At 43.5% G+C, this 21,682-nt stretch overlaps 1 protein-coding gene across 3 annotated transcripts in view; it reads right to left on the bottom strand.

Moving 5' to 3' along the window:
- prkd1 (protein kinase D1) overlaps positions 1–21,682 on the bottom strand; it is a 388,549-nt gene that overhangs the window by 93,779 nt on the left and 273,088 nt on the right. For all 3 annotated transcript variants that reach the window (XM_068038347.1, XM_068038348.1, XM_068038350.1), the window contains one exon: positions 17,770–17,901. In XM_068038347.1, the coding sequence (XP_067894448.1) occupies positions 17,770–17,901 (132 nt within the window). The remainder of the gene's footprint in view (positions 1–17,769; positions 17,902–21,682) is intronic.

The following is a 21,682-nucleotide window of genomic DNA, read 5'->3' as shown; positions in this document are numbered from 1 at the left end:
TCTTCTACCTCTTGCAGGCAGACCTGCAGCCTCAGAACAGGGCAAGATTGGCGCTGCCAGTGGCTGTGAAGATGACCATGGCCATGAATTCCTTCCTGTCGGGATACTTCCAGGCTGAAGCGAGTGACATCTCTCCCATTTTGCCATCCACTGCTGTATAAGGGAGGTGACTGACACTCTTCTCCCTGACCAGAGAGAAACTGGCATTGCGTGTGCGTGGCTTTGCCAGGATAGTGGGCTTCCCCATGGTGCAGGGTGCCATCTACTTCTACCCATTATCCTAGCAGCAGTAATGATGCCTTTATTCTGTGCCAGTCTTCTGGTCCCTCAGTATTTGAGCCACCAGGTCAAACCAGAGGTTGGCTGCAGGGTGACGAGGGCTACCAGCTGACCACTTGGCTTATGACTCTGGTGGCGAGTACGCATTCAGTAAGAGTCATGCTGCCACACCAAACATCATCGAGCAGACCACTTGTGTGCTCAAATAATGCTTTAGCTGCCTGGATGGCTCTGGAGTTGCCCTGTAGTATTCACCGGAGCGTGTGTCACAATTCATCATGGTCTCTGGTATCCTGCAAAACCTGGCCATTAAGAGGGCACAGTCCTTGCCACCAGGGATATGGTGAGCAACTGAGGAAAAGAAAGAAAGAGGAGCAGGAAGAAATTATGTGGCAACCAACACATCCCCTTCTCAGCCAGGATCAGATTTCCATGATTGGCTGATCTGACTGCAGTATCAGTGAACACAACCCCAATTCCACATTCTACAACAGTTACACATCTTCCCTTCCCTCTGTCACTGACCATCACAGCATCCTCTTGGTCACAATGCTGAAATAAAGGCCAATGCAAAACAATAATTTTGAACCAACTTTATACAATAAACCATGCCATCCTGCATTCTCTTTGTGCCTGTCTTGTGGGTGCCTTTGCCTGGCCTAGTGCTCCAATGCAGAGCTACCTTAGTGGCTGAAGCATGGCTGGTGGAAGGGTGCTGACTTTCACTGGGGGAGACTGCAGATGGCCTTGCTTTCTCTGCAGCGACAGGGCCACTGTCACATGGCTAATTACGGCGGCAGCGGGATGAGGCCCTTAGTTGTGGATTAGTTGACAAGCTAAGGGCCTCAATTGGCGGTGGGGCGGGAAGGCCGTTCAGAGGCCTTCCCACCCCTGACTAAATTTTGGTGGAGTCCAATTTTATGCTCTCCCCTGTGGCGGGTTGGAGGCGATGCTTGGGTCCAGCGCCGCTCCTGGGCCTCGGGTAGGTGCTGCAATGGCAGCAGCCACCATCTCTGTGGTGGCGCTGCTCAGTGGAAAAGCTGCTGGCCAATCAGAAGCTGGCAGCTCTCCAAGGGCGGGACTTGTGGCACCAGGGCCCTTGACACCATGAAAGGTCCGATGATGTCCACTTAAGTACCTGATTGGTTCTAGATTCAGCAGGTCTTCCGGAGCAGAGGCGGCACGGGGTACTTGGCGTGGCTTTTTATGGACGTCAAGACCCCCATCACTAGCATAAAATCCCCCCCAAAGCATTAGTCCAGAGGGAGCGATAATGGCAGAATAATGAACAGCTCTGTCCAAAAGTAAAAACATGAAAAACAAGTTTAAGACAGGCACGGGGTTAAAAATAAAATTTGAAAAATGTAAGTCATGCTCTGAAATTGTTGATCTCAATGTTGAGTCCAGAAGGCTGTCAAGTGCTTGCATTGAGCTTCACTGCAGCACTGCAGCAAGCCAAGGGCAGAAAGGGCATGAGAGCAGGATGGTGAATTAAAATGGCAAGCAGCCGGAAGCTCAGGGTCATGCTTGCGGACTGAGCGGAGGTGTTATGAAAAAGCGGTTGCTCAATCTGTGTTTGGTCTCCCCAATGCATTGTGAGCAGTGAATACAGTATAAGCTCACAGACCTGAAACGTTAACTCTGTTTCTAGCTCCACAGATCCTGCTAGACCTGCTGAGTATTTCTAGCATTTTCTGTTATTATTTCAGATTTACAGCATCTGTGGTATTTTGCTTTTATAATCCTCGTAATCTGTTGGTGCACAAATTGCTGGACTGCTGTGAGAGCCTGCAAGCCCCTTTGCTAACTTGTATCTGCAGCCATGATGACAGTGGTCTGAGACAGTACAGTGACGAGCTAAGCTTGCATGACCTCCGTCTGAGCTTTCACGACAGCACCCACATGTTGGCTGGCTTCTGTTTGTTCTGCAATGAAAGCTGAGACATTGACCATTAGATGCTGCATCATGGAGTTGACCACCATTTCCACACTGGAAAGGATGGGCTCCAATCTCTGCACAAAGCCTTGTGCCAACTTGGTGTTGAACTCCTCCATGCTTCTTGACAGTGACAGTAGGCTTTCTGACAGGCCTATATGAGCAGAACTCGTGTGCAACTTCGCTCTCCGTCGAGCTGGCACCTGTGTGGCTCTTTCCCCCTGCCCTGGTTACAGGCCACTTGTGCCTGGTGACTCAGCAAGTGTGGATGCTGCCTCTATGCTAAGGAACCCGCAATGCCGGTATCTGAGCTGGTGGCTGTGAGTGTGAGATCGAGTGATGGTGTTTCATCATCATCTTTCTCCTGCTCCTTTTGGACTTCAAGCTCCCATACCACTGCCCAGCCAGGGTGGCTGTTCTTGGGTATCTGAAAGGAGGGAGGCACAAGGGTAGACTTGCAATGAGGAAAGGGGGGAAAGTAAAGGTTGCATGTTCACACCATCTGGAACTTGTAAATCAGAAGAGATTGTGGATAACGGGGAAGTGGGATGTGAGAAGATGGAGCCTACGGGACTGGAAAAATGCAGCTATGAGGAAAGATTGGATAGGTTGTGGTTGTTCTTTTTGGAACAGAGGAGGCTGAGGGGAGATTTGATTGAGATGTACAAAATTGTGAGGGCCCTGCATAGAGTGGATGTGAAGAACCTATTTACCTTAGCAGAGAGGTCAGTGACTAGGGGTTATAGATTTAAAGTGATTGGTGGAAGGATTAGAGGAGAGATGAGGAAAAATGTTTTCACCCAGAGGGTGCTGGGTTCTGGAACTCAATGCCTGAAAGGGTGGTAGAGACAGAAAACCTAACAGCATTTAAAAGATGCCTGGATGTGCACCTGAAGCAGGGCTTAGGACCAAATGCTGGAAGGTGAGATTAGGTTGGGTGATTCTTTCTTTTTCGGCTGGCGCAGACATGATGAACCAAGTGGCCTCTTTCTGTGACATAAACTTTCTGTGATTCTATATTTTCATCCGCTGTGGTGTCATTCCTGCCACTGGTCATGGCCTCCATCATAGCCACGCCAATGATGGCGACACTGTCTCCTCCATGAACAAAGAACAAAGAACAGTACAGCACAGGAACAGGCCATTCGGCCCTCCAGGCCTGCGCCAATCTTGATGCCTGCCTAAACTAACACCTTCTGCACTTCCAGGGCCCATATCCCTCTATTCCCTTCCTATTCATATATTTGTCAAGATGTCTCTTAAACGTCGCTATCGTATCTGCTTCCACCACCTCCCCTGGCAGCAAGTTCCAGGCACTCACCACCCTCTGTGTAAAGAACTTTCCTCGCACATCCCCTCTAAACTTTGCCCCTCGCACATTAAACCTATGCCCCCTAGTAACTGACTCTTCCACCCTGGGAAAAAGCTTCTGACTATCCACTCTGTCCATGCCACTCATAACTTTGTAAACCTCTATCATGTCGCCCCTCCACCTCCGTCGTTCCAGTGAAAACAATCCGAGTTTTTCCAACCTCTCCTCATAGCTAATGCCCTCCAGACCAGGCAACATCCTGGTAAACCTCCTCTGTACCCTCTCCAAAGCCTCCACGTCCTTCTGGTAGTGTGGCGACCAGAATTGCACGCAATATTCTAAGTGTGGCCTAACTAAGGTTATGTCCAGCTGCAACATGACTTGCAAATTTTTATACTCTATGCCCCGACCGATGAAGGCAAGCATGCCGTATGCCTTCTTGACTACCTTATCCACCTGCGTTGCCACTTTCAGTGACCTGTGGACCTGTACGCCCAGATCTCTCTGCCTGTCAATACTCCTAAGGGTTCTGCCATTTACTGTATACCTCCCACCTGCATTAGACCTTCCAAAATGCATTACCTCACATTTGTCCGGATTAAACTCCATCTGCCATTTCTCCGCCCAAGTCTCCAGCCGATCTATATCCTGCTGTATCCTCTGACAATCCTCATCATTATCCACAACTCCGCCAACCTTTGTGTCGTCCGCAAACTTACTAATCAGACCAGCTACATTTTCCTCCAAATCATTTATATATACTACAAACAGCAAAGGTCCCAGCACTGATCCCTGCGGAACACCACTAGTCACGTCCCTCCATTCAGAAAAACACCCATCCACTGCTACCCTCTGTCTTCTATGACTGAGCCAGTTCTGTATCCATCTTGCCAGCTCACCTCGTAATTTCTGCTGTTCAACTCCACAGCCCCGCCCTGGGGAGCAGTGGGGGTAACCTTTAGTGACCGGGAAACCAAGAAATACGAGGATGTGGGGGTCTGGCCAAATTTAACAGCAGGATCACATTTAAATTTTTTTCTCCAGTTCCCACCTGTCAGCCAGACAGATTGACAGGCTGCCAGGTAGGAAGGCCTCATATGAGGGTGTGGACATGCCGCTGTGCCTGCCCCCTACTGGTTAGGTGTTTCTGTCTGTGGTTATGCACCACCTTGTCCTGCAAGAGAAAGGGATGTGTGTCAGTGAGTGTTGTGCAATGTGTTTGGGTGATGTGCCTGTCATGGTTGATTAGCTGGCAATGTGTGCAAGCTGTGAGATGTGTGTATGAGGCTTGCAGCCGTGCTAATTGTGTGAGGGTGGAATGAGGCTATGAATGTTAGTACATGATTTGTGCTTGATGGAGATTGTTGATAGGTAAGTGAAGGAGGTCTGGTGAATCAAGCTGTGTGTGAGGCTAGTGGTTCACTTATAAGGACAGGGCATTTGAAGATACACTCAGTGGCATTGAGCACTCATGTAAGGTCATTAAACTTCTTCCTGCACTGCATCCAGGTCCTCATGGCTAAACTGCCTGCATTGACAGCAATGGCTATCTGCTCCCACCTCCTTCTCATTGTCTGTCTGGAGGACCTCCTGGCCTCTGTGAGTAGAGGTCCTCTGGCCCATTTCCAGCACTGCATCTGAGAAGCTTGGAGCATGCTCTCTGCCCTGTTGTTCCATTTTTACACTTCTTCCTAATAAGAATGTCTTCTGCAATCAGTTTCAGTACCTAATGCAGCCAGAATGCACCTCCCCTTTAAGAGGTCCAGGCTTGCTATAAGTGGTGTTAGCCTCATATGAACTTGGCCTCCTGCTGAGGGGTGCAGCCACTCAGCATAGTGTTAAGCACTGGGCTGCACACTGTCATCATTTAAATTAGCAGACAGCATGAAATTTGTGTGTTGCCTGAAACATAAGGAACAGGAGTGGGTGAATTGCAAATCACAATCTTGGCACCCGTTACCAGGCCTTATCCAATTTCCCCACATAATATGTAAAAGCACCCCCCCCCCCAGCCCCACTCCCAACTATCCAATCTTCAGCACCCCACGATCCAAACTTCAGTCCCTGACCCCGATGATGACCCCTGATCACCTTCCCCCTTGCAATTTCACGACCAATCCCCCCACCCCAGTTCCCAACCCTGCGATCTCTCCCTCAATCCTCTCCAGTCCCTGGCTATAGTCGTCTGCCACAGGCCTTCCTACCTGGCAGCCTGTCAATCTGTCTGGCTGACAGGTGGGAACCGGAGAAGAAAAATTAAATGTGATCCTGCTGTTAAATTTGGCCAGACCTCCACATCCTCGTATTTCTTGGTTTCCCGGTCACTAAAAGTTACCCCCACTGCTCCCCAGGGCGGGGCTGTGGAGTTGAACAGCAGAAATGACGAGTGGTTGTGTTTTGAAACTATGGGTCACATTGTGAGTCATTTGTTTGAATCTCATTTTAAACAGTAAAGGATCTCCGCACATACTGTCATAGACAGTTGAATATAGATAATTGATTGAAGGATGTGCCACTGATACAACTGCCTGTGCTCAATTCTTTGCTACAATCATTGGGTGAATGTGAGAAAGGAAACAGGTTTCTTTGTCAAAAAGTTTCCTTGCCAATACCTTCGGATGCACAGATGCAAGGCGGGGTTGAATGTTAGTATTCCCATCAAGCTGGCAGCTTCCTGTTAGGGTTTGCTCATGTCAGCTACAGTTGTAGTCAATCAAGTTTTAACGTTCAGTGGGCAATTTTCCCTGACTATTTTAGTGCTAAAGACCCTTGGTGGCCAAGATAGGATCTTGAACCACAACACTGATTTAGCCTGCCTTTACTGCTAGATGCCATCTTGGTACAGGAGTTGAAGTAAACACTAGGAATAATCGCTCAGAGGATCATTAAGGGTTTGCTTGACAATTAAATTGCCTGCTAGCACTCATTAAAGAGGCTGCATGGTATTTTGGTGGTGAGTGCTTCAATTAACAACCTCTCCTAACAGCAACCAGTTGAACAGTGGTTAAAAAAAAGTCATTGCTGAGGGTTTCAAGGGCTACTTAAGGCATGTTCAACTTCCACTGTTCACTTGGAGGTTTGAGAAAGACTTCTAACACACATCAAGAGACTTTCGAGAACATTTTGTCGAGACTTCACCAACACTCTTTTAACATTTATTCTGGGAATTCTGGGCACTTTACCAAAAGGGAGTGATTGCTGTGCTACTGTACCTTATTGGGCATCTTACAGGAGTTGCCAGGAGAAAGGGAGTGCTTGGTCATGGACATCTTGCCAGAAATCCCAGTTGGTCTGTAGGAGGAATGGAAGGAGGAGAAGGGACCAAGCAGATGAGCACAATCTGCTGCAGGAGAGAGGGACAGGAGGGCAAGGTGGACTCCTTCCCCCATCTCGGGTACAGGGCATCCCTCCTCCTCTGGACCTTCATCACCCAGGACCTCCAGTGGGGTTGCGTCTGAGACCTTGCTACATATACCGCTCTCCCTTGGTCCTGAGCCATCCTGAGACATTCTGTTGCATCTCAGCCAGTGCACATCACACTTCAGTGGAACTGGTGTATGGAGGCTACATATACCGCTCCACAAAAATTGCTTCTAACTTAAAGTCTGTTTTAGTGTCTGCAGGTACATTTAAATCACACTAATCATCAATTAGCACCAAAGTTACGAGCTAAAACTAGACATTCAAACAGGTGTGTCTTATTAGCACAGCACCGCCTTAGCACTTGTTTTCATTCTTTTCACTAAGATAACCCCCTCAGTATTCTACCGAATACTGCTCAAATGAAGCAATGGTCTATGCTTTCTTAAAATAAACTGTCAGAATTTAGGAAGGATGATAGAGGCAATTAGTTGCAATTGAATTTAACTGACCTAATCATGAGAAGAAAACAATAGTTCATGCCTTATACAAAGATGTCATGCCTTAATAATTTACAGATGAGTCAAATTGCAAACTTAACACAACCAACAGCAAAATGCTGTTATTTTCAAAACGAAGGCTGGGCATTTGTTGTGAGATAAACTTGCACTCAAATAATGGTTTGAAAAATATGATCTTAATGTATGATGCAAAATTCTTTGCATTAATTGAATCTGTTATGAATCATTTGGTAATTATTTTAAAAGAGATTTAGGGGCATAAATCCCTTCGAAGATCTGATGGAGTCTTGGGAAATCGTCATTTAGTAGTACAGAACTTGAGTATTGCTGAAGATAGTGTTACGACCAGGTGAAAAGGTGTCGAGGGGTCTGTTACTGTCTTCACCTTGTCTTATTGTAACAGGCGCACTGTATTTTGAGCTCCCCGATTGTGAATCCTTGTTCAAAGCTTTCCAATTATAAGGCAAAGAAATGAGCATAAACAGGCTTTCTTTGGCTTAAAGAAGAAAAGTGAAATTTATTAAACCTTAAACTTAAACTCTGATATGGTTAATGACTATGGATATATGGCACACTCGATACACACATGCAAATAGGGACAGAAAAGAGCAGAAGAAAAATAAAATGGAGAGGTTTTAGGCAGTCTCTGAAGGGGGTTTCTAGTTACTGTTTCTGTGTTTCCAGCTTGCCCTAGTGTCCTTGATTGTAGACAGCTCTTAATTTTTGTTGAGGCCCAGTATTCTTCTTAAACTTTGTTCACTGGAGGACACTTTTCTCTCTTGGGGTTCATATGGTTCAATGGTTTCCAAAGCTGGTGATAGCGAGATGAGAACAGACAGGAGAGAGGTCTTCTCAGTCCAGGAGCAAAGTGCTTTCTGAGTTTCAAACACTCTGTGACAAGTTCAAAATTCACACAACTCCAACAGTCAGCCAGCCATGTGATCAAACTGGTCCAACCACGTCTGTTTGTGTATTTGGCCATCTTAGCAGTTAACTTGGAATGATAGCCTTTCCACCTTCAACGTCTGGTAATCAAAAATCCATTGTGGATTAAATTGAAGCAGGGAATAGCCCCTTTGTTCTTTGAAGCACTGTCTGTGGGTATGCTAATGTCTCTTTCTAGCCAAAGTTTCCAATTGTTTTTGAAAGCAAGTTCTTTCTTCACCATCAGCAGTTTAAAATCAATGTTCATGTGGCAAAATTAATTTTCCTCATTCTTGGCAGGTGGGGGTTTGCCTGACAATAGAGACATGTTGTTGAAGCTTTTCGTCTTGCACCCATCAGGGCAATCGCAAGAATAACCAATGTAAGGGTAAACACCACTTATACTAGACTGGGCACTTTTCAGGGCCGAAAAAGATGGCCTTAGGCCCATTCATAAGTTTGCAAGATATACAGCGAGAAATGATCTGATCAGAGTAGCCATTGTCACGCAGTGCCCAGTCTACCTCAAATTACTCTGCAAGGGTAATGTATCCCAAAAATTTGAGCAACAGGTAAAGCTAGCTGTTTCACGCTGCTACTATGCAGTAGCAACACATGCGGTGTTCGACACTAACAGGATGCTGCCATCAAGCCAAAAAGACATCCTGCCTATCACACAAATGTGTAATGTGATATATGAATTTCAATGCCGTACACAAATGCTGTATAGGCTGTACGTCCCAAAGACTGGCGGATCGTATCAAACAACATGTCCCTTCTGCTGTTTGCAACGGGCAAGGTACAGGCCGTACCCAACCAGCCCTTGCTTGCAAAACTCAAAACACAGTGTCCAACATTAGATGTGACTCTGCGATTGGACAACATTTGCTAAATAATCCACAGTGTGCTAAGAATTATGCTGACAACCAATTTAAGATTGTCAGTAGGGCTTGCAATGTGGCGCAGTTGCGCATACTGGAAGGTACATATATTAGTACACAGGGCCCTGTTCTTTGCAGACAGAAAGAATATGTACAAACATTGTGCATGTTTCAGCTGAACAAAATAAGTGACAGCCATTTGCTGGTTCATTCCTCAGGGCAATGCCTTGACCAATCAGAGCCAAGCTGCCTGGTTTAAATTTCAATCAAAGCTTGTCAGTTAACTGTCAGTCACCGTAAACTTGTGCAATCTCCTTGGCAACGCCTCTACCAATCAGAGTTCACTTGCCAACCAATCAGCACTCTCTTCTCATGTAGTATAGGTGTTGTTTTCCCTTACATTGGTTATTCTTGCGATTGTCCTGATGAGTGCAAGATGAAAGGCTTCGACAACATGTCCCTATTTTCAGCAATATCCTTGGGAAATGGTTGTGGCAGTTCTTAGTCATTTTCAGGAGTTTCCGATTTGCCTTTAACGTGTGGGAAATCCCTACTCCAGGTGTTCCTGCACCAGTAGTTCTTTTGGGACTTGGCCTGTGGAAGGTGTACAACTAGTGAGGTGAGGCATACTAGTCTTCACATGGGTGAATGTGAGCCCCACAGGCCTCTTCTTCTTTGTGTTGCTTTCAGCCTAAATTTGACTTATTTTGCAGGCCATCTTCTTTCTTTTAATGAAGAATCCATCTTGACCTCTCTGAGGCAAAGGTAATCTGAATGCTTTCCTTGCTGGTGTTGCCGGAAGGCTTGCTGTGGTGACTGATGTGTTAGCTCCCAGAGCAGAGGAAATTTTAATTGGCTGAGTTATCTGGCTGTAAAGGCAAATAACTGGGCTACCAAATAAGTTTGCATAATTTGACTCAGCTGAAGGCAATCAGTTCAGATTGTATGGCAATATTAAGTTTGGAAGGACAGTGCCCATTATCATGCTAGGCCCCCACCTGCCAAGAATGAGGAACATCAATTTTATCATGAACATTGATTTTTAGTTGTTGTTGGAGTGAAGAAATGACTTGTTAAACAGATCAGCCGTGGCTGGACAAAAAACATTTACATACTAACAGACATCACAAGTGAGGAAGTGCATTCCAGGGCCTGCTAAAGAGGATACAATCCACAAGGGCCAGGATTGGTTAGACCAGCTGGTCACATGACTACTTGGCTGTTCCAGGGTTTTCTTTTGAACTGGCCACAGAGAGTTTGAACAAAAAAAGTCTGTTTGCTCCTGCACAGAGATCTCTTTCCTGTCTGCTCCCATCTCTTTCTCACAAGCCTCTGAATCCACTGAAGACACATGAACCCCAAGAGAGAAAAGTTTCCGACAGCAAACAAGGTTTAAGAATATTACTGGGCCCCAAGAAAAGCAAGATCTACCTGCAATCAAGGACTCTACACTGAGCTCAAAGAACTGTAACAACAACTCTTCAGATATTGTCTCAAACTTTTCCACTTTATTTTTCTTCTGTCTCTATTTGCATGTGTGTATCGCATGTGGGGCGCGTCGTGTATCTATAGGCATTAACCGAATTAGAGTTTAAGTTTAATAAATTTTAACTTTTCTTCTTTAAAACTAAGAAAACCTGTTTGTGCCGGTTTCTTTGCCTTATAATTGGAAAGCGGTGAACAAGGATTCACCAAGGGAGAACTAAAAACACAGTGTGTTTAAAATTAAACCCTGTTACGGTCAGACCAGGTGAAGGCTGAGAGGGACCCTTTCTCACTGGGTTGTAACACTATGAATAAAGATGCATCATTAGACCTAAGAAAATAGCTAACAGTTTCTCACATGTGACAGGCAGTTAAGAGAGCTCAGAATCCATAACCACGATAGTCGTTGGCATGAGCATAAAACAAAACAAGGGTCCTCAAGGAAACCAGCAAGCCATTCTGTTCTAATTCATGGAGTTTTAGTACAGGATTCAAATCAATTGTACAATGTGCGTGTCTGTTCACTATCTGTAATATCATAAAAGTAAACCATTGAAATTACTGTTAAATATCATCAGCCTTTGACCAGTCACCTGATCAGTTGTCCAACCAGAAAGAAAAATACAAGGGACTCATACCTTTGGGAAATTTCTGAGTTGAAAGCATAAGACCATTTCCTTTGTGCACTATGAGACAGCACTACCAGGCAGAAACTTTCAGTTCTTCAATTCTTCATTGCACAAAAATTACTGAGAGATTAGCAAGTAACCCATAAGGAACCTTCATAACTGAAAGTGTAGAGGACTGTCCCGTGATAACTGATTGCAATTTAAATCTGAGATTTTCGGAAGGATCATTGTACCTGGTTAGATGCACTGATTTAATAGTAGTTGAAGGGCAACTAATCCAACAATGGTAATTTTAAAGTACCCATTATAGACTGATCTATGGACCAGAATAGTCTGGTGTGGTATTTAAACAGTGTTTCCCATGTGAATATATGTAAATATGGCCTATTTTTTCACTGTCCAGTGTGTCCACATACTCTCTGTGGTCCAACATGAGTGTGACATACCCTCAGCTCAATAGCACTGCAAACTCAGTCTTTATTCCTTAGCACTGCTGAGTCCTGCCCACTGTCATAGGAGAACGATTGTTTTATATAGGCTACAATTCTGAAATTATTCATCAACTTGGCGTATATCTAGTACAGCTGAGCATATGGGCTAACATCAAGTCTGAAAGCAGAATGACAAAAATATATTTCTATTAACTATTGGGATTGTTTCATTAGTTACAGACCCACTTGACCATGTGAAGACCACTCACCTATTTTCTGGCTGCTCCATTCTCAGTATAGCTCCCATTCACCATGGCAGCTGCTGTTCCGGACTCTGCAGGAAATACTGGGTCCACATTCACTACATTCCCCAGTCACACTCTCTCCTCCTGCCTGAGCCCCAAACCCCCGACCACCTCCCCCACCCCCTGTCCCCAGTATTCCTCTCTCCCCCCGAGCTCTCATGCCCCATTCTCCCTCTGAAAGAGGGCCTCTCCTGGGAACAGCGATGCAGTGGACTAACAGTATGCCAGAATGGGACAATCTAGATAGACCAACTAGTCTATTCCTGCCCTATGTTGTACGTTTGTATTCCAAACTTTAAAGATTTGTTTGGTTAAAAGATGAAACAGCTGCATAATCAGTGCAAACTGTCAGATTTGAAATGGAGCGCTGTTCTCTCTCTCTCTCTCTCTTTCACATGCACAAACACAGCCTCTTTTAAAGAAAAATATAAACTACCTGGATAAAGCTTTTGAAACCTGTCCTCAATTTCAAAAAAAAGTTGAAAACCAATCACATACTATAGTGAAGTGAAGTGTTCTATCTGTTGGAACTAATTAGATGTTCTCCTGGGAAATTGTACACACTATTCATGCTTAAAAAGCAAAATATAATTTCAATCAATCGTCACAGCTTGGCAAGAATATGAAGTCTAACCCCATGCTTTTGGGAGAGGCTGAGGCTCTTGTGTAGAAATTTTAACAAAGGCGTTAAAAGACACAAATGACATTTCAAAGAATAAATGTAATCATTGCATTGTGAAATATGTAATTGCTGATAGTATTAGTCTGTTGAATATTTTATTTCGTACATTATAGATTTCAATTATTGAAGAAAAATGGTAGATAAAGAACTTCCAAAAATCACTGAGTGAATCAAATGATTCATTAATGATGTGTGATGATAAACTGTTGATCTAGGCTTTTCCCATTATAAATGTTTATATAGGATTTTTCTTTGTGACATGTTGTTATATTGGTGTTCATTATAAAAGCATGACATAGCAAATAAGGATATCGTGTATAAGAAATGCATGCATATGCAAGACTTGAAATAGCACATTGATATTCTCATTTTCATTAGATAATGCAAATGTTTAGATTATTTTGTAACAGTAAGTACAAAGTGTGCTGGTACTTGAAAAAGTTGTCCTTTTTTGTGTTAGGAACTCACAGGTCTGAATGAGTTCAAAACTCAGATTTAGTTTTTCAAGTTCCTGGCACTATCAGCTCTCCTAAGATTCCCATGAATGGAAACCTAGCTTATAAGTAAGATAAAAACAAGTTTTTATCCATACCCATTTATTTCTTGTGATGTTTCTCAGTAATTTAGGTGGACTGGGCTTTTATCCTTTCCAGTTGCTGTTGTTCGATGTTGTTAAGCTTGTGGTGATCAGAAGTGGGGGTGTTGCTTTCTCCTCGATTAATACCTTTACCTCCAAAGCCTTTCCTCACTCTATGAGCTCAGTCCCTGGCCACTTGCTAATTTTGTTTTATTTCAGGATTCCTTCTCTCCACTCTATTGATACTTGATTAATACTTGATTTGTTGTAGCAACTATAATTTTTATTTTAAAAGTCAGACTGAGTTCGGAATTCAGCAGGAGCTGCAATGCACATTAATCAGGTACAACAGTGATCATACTGAATTGAATTTATCTTGAGTTACATGTGTCTGGTTTGATTCTAGGTTTTCATAGTTTGTGTGCCAAAGTGCTGGGGTGTACTTGGTGAAGGGAAAGTTGTTTCTGTTACTATCACTGGAATTGTTGAAGGGGCTGTACAGCATTGTATCACATGCTCATATAACTTTTTAATACAGATTGTATCTTACATTAAATAGGTTACATATGCACACAGTTTCCGTCCACAAGTTGTATTTCCAGTTCTGATGATTTTTAGTCACATTTTTTCTCATTGTAAATTCCTATAGTCACGTTTCCCATTTATTTTCCAATGTCAATTTTTACCATCACTAGTCATTGAGGAATCAACTGAATCACAAAATGCTTTTCCAAAAAAAAAGTGCACTTTTTCCTCAGTAACTGAATGTTAGGGTTCAATATGAGATTTCAAACAACATAAAAAATACATAATAACATGATTAAATTTAACAATTGAATTGTTTTTGTGTCTTTTATGACCTTAATTATTTATTCCTTGAAAGCCTCAGTCACTCCCAAAAGCCTGGGCTTAGTTTTTATATTTTTGTCTAGAGTGGTGGCTCTATTAGCTGAAGAAAGGCCCTGCATTCTGAGCATGTGCAGTGTGCATAATTTCCTAGAATGTATCAGTAGTATTTAAGCTAGCCAAATACTAACTTCCCTCTTGGTTTCTAACAACACTTATTTGGTTGTTTTTCAAAATTACTTGAAAAGAACTAGTGGATAATTTTTATATTGACTTTTTAAGGAAAGAATGAGTATGTAAGGAAGAACGAAAAAGGAATGAAAATACATACAAAAACAAGAAATGCTGGAATCACTCAGCAGGTCTGGCAGCATCTGTAGAAAGAGAAGCAGAGTTAGCGTTTCGGGTCAGTGACCCTTCTTCGGAACTTCGGGTCACTGACCTGAAACGTTAACTCTGCTTCTCTTTCCACAGATGCTGCCAGACCTGCTGAGTGATTCCAGCATTTCTTGTTTTTGTTTCAGATTTCCAGCATCCGCAGTATTTTGCTTTTATTTTAGAATGAAAATACATACCTGCTTTAGTTTTAGTGGGTGTTTGAGTCATACTATGTGAACTTCAGAAAACGTATTACGCTGCGAGTGAAAGAAAGAAACCCAAAAGTCTTTCCTCATAACTGGAATTCTTTCTAGAGAAACAAAGCAGTTGAATCTTGATAAAGCTCTAATTAACCTTTCATTGGGACTTATATTTTGTTGATAATTACCAAATATTACGGACACCCAACAAACACAAATAGTTGAAGAGAGAGGCAGATCGAGGGTTAGAAAGAAATAAAGATGCACTTTTAAGAAACAATCACAAGACCAAATTTTATGTTGTTAGAGATCATTTAGGAAGTTACAAAGCAGTGCTGCCAAAGCTAGGATGCCTCTGCCCTACAGCGCCCTTTGCTCACTATGGACAGACACCAGAGATCCACCAGTGAGCAAAGCCTCCATTCCACCCACATACAACAAACGCCAGGTTCTGACTCCACAATGATGCCACAGCAAAAAGTCGTCCCATGTTGCCAAACCCCAGAACCCCCACTCCAATGGTATCACAGTCCATAACTAGTCCCCAGTGCTACTAAAGTCTAAGATTAAACCTAATGGAGCTGAGCCCTGCTCCCTTTGCTGTTACTGCTATGTATTGTTGTGGGATGACCTGAAGACCAGGATGACCTTAAGAAGCTGTAAGTGAAAGTCACCGGAGGAAATGATGTCGTGTCACATATGTCCAGGGAGTTGTGACTGTGGCCCGACAGACTGAGATGTGTTTAGATGTGGCTCCTGCAGTAACTGTTTGTTCCAATTCTAGTTAATGTTCCAGTTAAGCTATAATAAAAACCCACATTTTCTTTGGATATTACTTGTAGTTCTGTGAGTCTTACAATAGATCACACACCAAGGTAATATTACAAATATCAGATATCTAACCTCCAACTGGTACATTTTACATGCCATCTTGCCATGTATTTTCAATATTAAAACTGGTTAGATGAAAACTGAAATAAAAAGCTAAAGGAATATAAGTACGGTTGTTTATGATACTCAGAATAATGGACAGTCATGGAATTCAATCTGAGGTACCAGTAAATCGCAGAATACCATTTGATAAAAATGGAACTTGTCCTATTCAGCCACAGTAAATCGGTGGCCCTCACATTAACTGATGCATGTCACAAATACCTCTGTCCTCTGACTCATTGTGAACTATACCACAGAAGATCTGGTAATATTTCAAAAGACTGAAGAACATCATACCCGAGATTGAATTGCTGAATGTCAATGGCACTTTGAGTAGGATTGTTCAGTACTATTAAATGGCTGTTGCGGTCACCATAAATCGCTGCTCTGCACTCCCAATGAGACCCAATACTTCAGGTCAAGAAGAAACCAAAATATTCAGCTGTACATTGAATGAAGCAAGAGGGTTTGATATCCCTTTTGATTCTACATATTGTCAGTCAATTGACAAGAGTATCAGCTGAACACAGCTATCTACATGGCTGGTATTAATATAAGAATAAGAAAATGCAATATTGTTTTGCACATACTAAATATTTAGCACAAATGACTCAGTGTTCATTAACTATTTCTGTCCTGTTAATTTTAAAAGGTCTGAAGTAGACAATCAAAATAAAGAGTGATTTAAATTCTCTATTTGATCCAAAAAACATATGGAGCAATTTTCCTCTATTGGAGCATCTATTTCCTGTGTGTAAAGTGCAGATAATAGGGTTAAAGACCCACGAGGCTAAGTCTCCATCCTCTTTATGCTGCACTGGGACTTCCAGTTAGAGGTGTGCAAAGGAAACCCGACCCAAGTCCGAATGCTGGACCCAGAAGCCCGACTCGAACCCGACACATGCCGTCAGATCCCGTCGGGGTCAGGTCGGGTAGCAGGCCTTTACCCATGTACTGATGTAAAGGCCTGCCACCCGACCCGACCCCGATGGGTCCCGACGACATGTGCCCGGTTCGGGTCAGGTGGGGTCAGACTTCCGGGTCCAGAATTCGGCTCGCGTCGGGTTTCCTTTGCACACCTCTACTTCCAGTGGCTCCTCTGAGGGGACAGAATGTTTTTGCATGCAAGATCTGCAAGTATGGTAATCATGCCTCCCACCTTGGTTTCTGGGTTTCTGCTTGGCAGAGGCCCAAATGCAGGGACACCCTGCACCCTTACTCCTTGTGCCCAGCCCTCTCAGATGAGAAGATTTCAGCAGGGTCTGGATTTAGATATTTGTAGCAAGTCAGGTACAACTCTTCCTTTCACAGGGCCAGCAGTATTTGATGTAGGAGATGGAAAGCCTTCTGTTCACTTTTCTTGGATAGCTGCCAAAAGGTCCCAAAGCTGCCTTTCTGGCTTTCTTTCCCTACTTCAAAGTGGCAGAGTGGGTCTCCACCAGACAAGCGTGAGGCCTAGGTTAATGATGTAAACCCATAAGTGCAGACAGATTCAGGTCAGGGAACGTATACTTTATGCACTCAGGCAAAGCTGCAGTGGATGGGGGATGCAGAAATAAAATTGTCCCCTTAAATAGAAATCTTCTTTGGCCTCCTTATCTCGAGAGACAATGGGTAAGCGCCTGGAGGTGGTCAGTGGTGTGTGGAGCAGCACCTGGAGTGGCTATAAAGGCCAATTCTAGAGTGACAGGTGCTGCAGAAAAATTTGTTTGTCGGGGCTGTTACACAGTTGGCTCTCTCCTTGCGCCTCTGTCTTTTTTCCTGCCAACTGCTAAGTCTCTTCGACTCGCCATACTTTAGCACCGCCTTTATGGCTGCCCGCCATAAATAGAAATACAGAAGCCCTATTTATATGACATCGAGAATAATAGATGACTGACACCATTTTACACCATGAGGGTTCAGTTTGGTGTGACATGGGTTAAAATATAATGACGATAGTAATATAGGACTTGAAGCTTTATCATGTGCCTGGAGCTTTAATTCTGACAGCCTTCTGGGGCAGTAGGTTACTGGAAAAATACACGATACCAGCTACATATCACTTCTGTTTTGTCTCACATTGGACATCTGAACAAAGTAAAGCTTACCTTCACATTTGAGTCCCTGCCGCACTAATCCCCACAGCATCTCCCCACAGTGATCACAGAATGCTGGAGCTCTGTAGGAATGGACAAACAGGGTGTGTGGTCGAATCTGGAAATCTTCAAATGTGGCAGCAGCTGCACATTACAAACAGAGGAAGAATTTAGGAGCTGTGCAAAGTGAACTGCAACATTATGCATTAATTTGTCAACCGAGTTTGCTTTATACAAGCTTCATAACTGTTTCCTATATCCATTGGAGTGTGGTGTCAAGAAAAATAAAAGTGCAGGCATTTTTCTAAATTAACCAACACAATTTTAATTATCAAATCACGTTGAATAGATTGGAGCGTTATAAAAGTAGTCATTTGGGTTACTGCCTCTGTTGAAACAGGAGATGAAGGAATTTCGCACAAATTCTGGACGCTATTGTTCAGTGACTTTAATTTGAAAGGAAAAGACTGTTACATTGAGAAAGAAAATAATATACTGTACAGCAGGAATGCTCTTGTGAGCTCAGTTAAAGAGAAGAAATGATATGGAAGAATAATATTTATGTTACTCCTCTTTTTACTCAGTTTAGGAGTTCCTGATGCCAACCTTTGGTGTACATTTTTGTCAACATCAGGGAAATGTTAGAAGATATACCAAAACTACAATGAGTGATTTTTACTCAGTGAATGACAACTTTTAGGCCTGTTTGATTGGCACATTTTTCTTTAATGGACACAAAATTAGTCAAAACATGAATTAAAAAGGATTTCATGTAGTGACATGATAAAAGAACACTGATGTATGTCACAGTCAGGATGGTGTGACTTGGAAGAGAACTTAGAGGTGATGGTGTTCCCATGCACCTATCACCCTTGTCCTTCTGGATGGGGAGGATGCTGATTTGGGAGGTGCTGCAAAGAAGCCTTGGTGAGTTGTGGCCATGCATATTGTAGAAACCACACACTGCAGCCACAGTATGCCAGTGATGGAGAGAGTGGATGTTTAAGATTATGCAGACAGCTCTGTTCCGCATAGTGTTGAGCTTCCTGAGTGCTGTTGCAACTGTACCCATTTAGCCAAGTGTACAATATTCCATAACACTGCTGATTTGTATCTTATAGGTGCCATGCTGGGCCCCCACCTGCCTAGAATGAGGCATATTAATTTTGCCACATGGACATTAAATTTCAAATTGTTGCTGGGAAGAAGAGAAGGTCTGTTACAAGGGGTTGCCAGGCCCCTGGCTGGAAAGACATATTTGCATATTAACAGACAGTGTTTGTAGACAAAGGACCATTCCTTGACACACTCAATACACAGAGCCAAGACATGGTCAGACCAGTTAGTCACATGACTAACCTGCATGGAAACCTAGGGGTTTCTGAATCGTGCAGTTTGAACTGAGAGCCTGAAGAAAGCTGTTTGCTCCTGGATTGAAAAGGCCTCTCCTGGCTGGCTCGCCACAGCCTCTCCTGTCTGCTCCCATCTCTTTCTCACGGAACTCCAAAAACCCAATGAAGACACACGAACTCCAAGAAAGAAAAGTCTCCTACAGTGAACAAGGTTTAAGAGGAATACTGGGCCCCAACGAACAGCAAGCTCTACCTACAATCAAGGACTATATAGTGAGCTCAAAGAACCGTAAAACAACTCTTCAGATATTGCCTCAAAATTTTTCATTTTATTTTTCCTTCTGCTCTTTTCTGTCTCTATTTGCATGTGTGTATCACCTATGTATGCTAGCATGGGCACGTCGTGTATCCATAGGGAACAGACAGGAGAGGCTGTGGTGAGCCAGTCAGGAAAGGTATTTTCAATCCAGGTGCAAACAGCTTTCTTCAGACTCTCAGTTCAAACTGTATAATTCACAAATCCCCAGGTTGCCAAGCAGGTTAGTCATGTGACTCACCGGTCTAGCCATGTCTTGGCTCTATGTATTGTGTGTGTCAGGGAATGGTCCTTTGTCTGTTAATATGCTTTAAGTTTAAGTCATAAATTCAACTTTTCTTCTTTAAATCTAAGAAAGCCTGTCTGTGCTGGTTTCTTTGCTTTATAATTGGAAAGTGGTGAACAAGGATTCACCAAGAGGGAGCTAAAAACATGGTGTGTTTAGAATTAAACCTTGTTACAGTAAGAACAGGTGAAGGCTGAAAGGGAACCCTAGACCTCTTTCTCAACTGGTCGTAACATAGGTGAAGGAAAGGATTTGGGAAGTCAGGAGGTATGCCATTTGCCATAAAATATACAACCTCTAACCTGCTCTAATGGCATTTATATGTCTGAATCAATTGAGCTCTGATCATTGGTGACCCCCATATGTTAATGGTGGGGGACTTGCTGGTGGTCATGGAATTTAATGTTAAGGGGATCTTAAGTTTTGCTATGTAACTCTAACTAATAACATTAAATAAAAGGATTAGATGAAATAAGAACAGAATGTCTAATTTTGAAATGGGCACTGAATGTGTCTGGATGCCCTGATCAACCTATCTCCAGGATTTCGTGTTTTGGGTCGGGATCGTGACATCGGGTCAAATGTGGGTCCCAACCCTGCACTGTGTCAGGAGCAGCGATTTTGCAGGCTTGGCCAATTAGTGGCCAGAGGACATGCTCGCCATTCAGTTAAGGACAGCAGGCGGGCTTTCAAAGCAAGAGGGCCAATAGGGAGGCCCTCCAGCATGGAAGGAGTTGCAGCCCTCTGTTGCAGGTAAGGGAGAGAGAGGGCGCCTCAATCATGAGATGCCCTCTCAGCACTTCCAAAACTTTTGAAATTAAAAATGGCTACAGCTGCCCTTACACAGGGTGGCCAGTAGCCACAGCTGTGGCCAGGTTACGGGGTGGGGGGCCTCAAAGTCAGCCTGGAGTGTTGCCCGCACCCACCCCCCCCCCTCCCCCCAATCCAGTCTGCTGCTGGAAGGTCGCCTCCAGGCAGCTGACATGCTCCAGATGCCTCCAGGCAACTGCCATGCTCCCGATGCCGACTGGACAATTCCAGTTAGCCTCTGATCATTGGTCTTAACCAGTCTTTTAATTATCTTAACAAGCCGAACAAGCTACCCATCACTTTCAGGCAGCTAGCTGTTCTGCCCACAACCCAGGAAAATGGCTTGGAGGTGGGATGGTGCCGGCAAACCAGTACGCCGGCCAGTGGTGTGAAGTGACGTGCCTGCCCACCTCTGTTCCTGCCCCCATATCTGGGGTAAAACCCTCGGTCCTGGATTTTCTGCTTCTGCTCTCACCTGCTTATGACTTTCCTCCAACTGGGGACAGTTGAGTGGAGAAGCAAAAAATCCCCAACTCCATACAATGACACTGAAGATCCACTAGTATTTAGGATACATATAAGAACAGATATTAAGGTCAGGTGTACTGTTTTTTATAGTGTCTCTGTTTTCAGAACATCTTGACGGGATTCAAACAACATGATGATGCTGAAAAGCTCTTCTGCAGCATAGGACAAAGAGAAGCAAACACATTTTCAAACAGAGTACTGCGCCACTTACCAACGTCACATATAATTTCATCCTTTTGACCCTCAAAAAGGGCTCTTCTTCCCAGTAAATTATTTCAGCTTCCAGTGAAATGAAAGGTGAAAATATAGACATGGCAAAATGCTGCTGTTTATTTGCCAAAGGTCTTTTGATAACACTTTATCATTAAAAGAAACAACCAAAATACTGATCTTTCAGGCAGGAAGGTGGGTTTAATTTAATATAATTTAGTGGATGCAGAAAATTGATTGATTTCACTATTTTTGTTAACACAAGAGCAGCATGAAATTACTGGGGGAAGTGCACTAGTGGGTGGGGTGGGTTGAATTTTACTCACCTTCTGCAGGATGAATGGCATTTAGTTCTTTTGGACACATTCCCTTAGGTAATAATGAATTATAAAATGCTTTATTTTGCTAAAGGAAAGGGGGCGT

This window comes from Heterodontus francisci, chromosome 9 (assembly GCF_036365525.1).
Source record: "Heterodontus francisci isolate sHetFra1 chromosome 9, sHetFra1.hap1, whole genome shotgun sequence".
Classification (NCBI taxonomy): Eukaryota; Metazoa; Chordata; class Chondrichthyes; order Heterodontiformes; family Heterodontidae; genus Heterodontus; species Heterodontus francisci.
The sequence above is the reverse complement of the archived record's forward strand: the minus strand, read 5'-3'. Positions and strand labels throughout refer to the sequence as shown.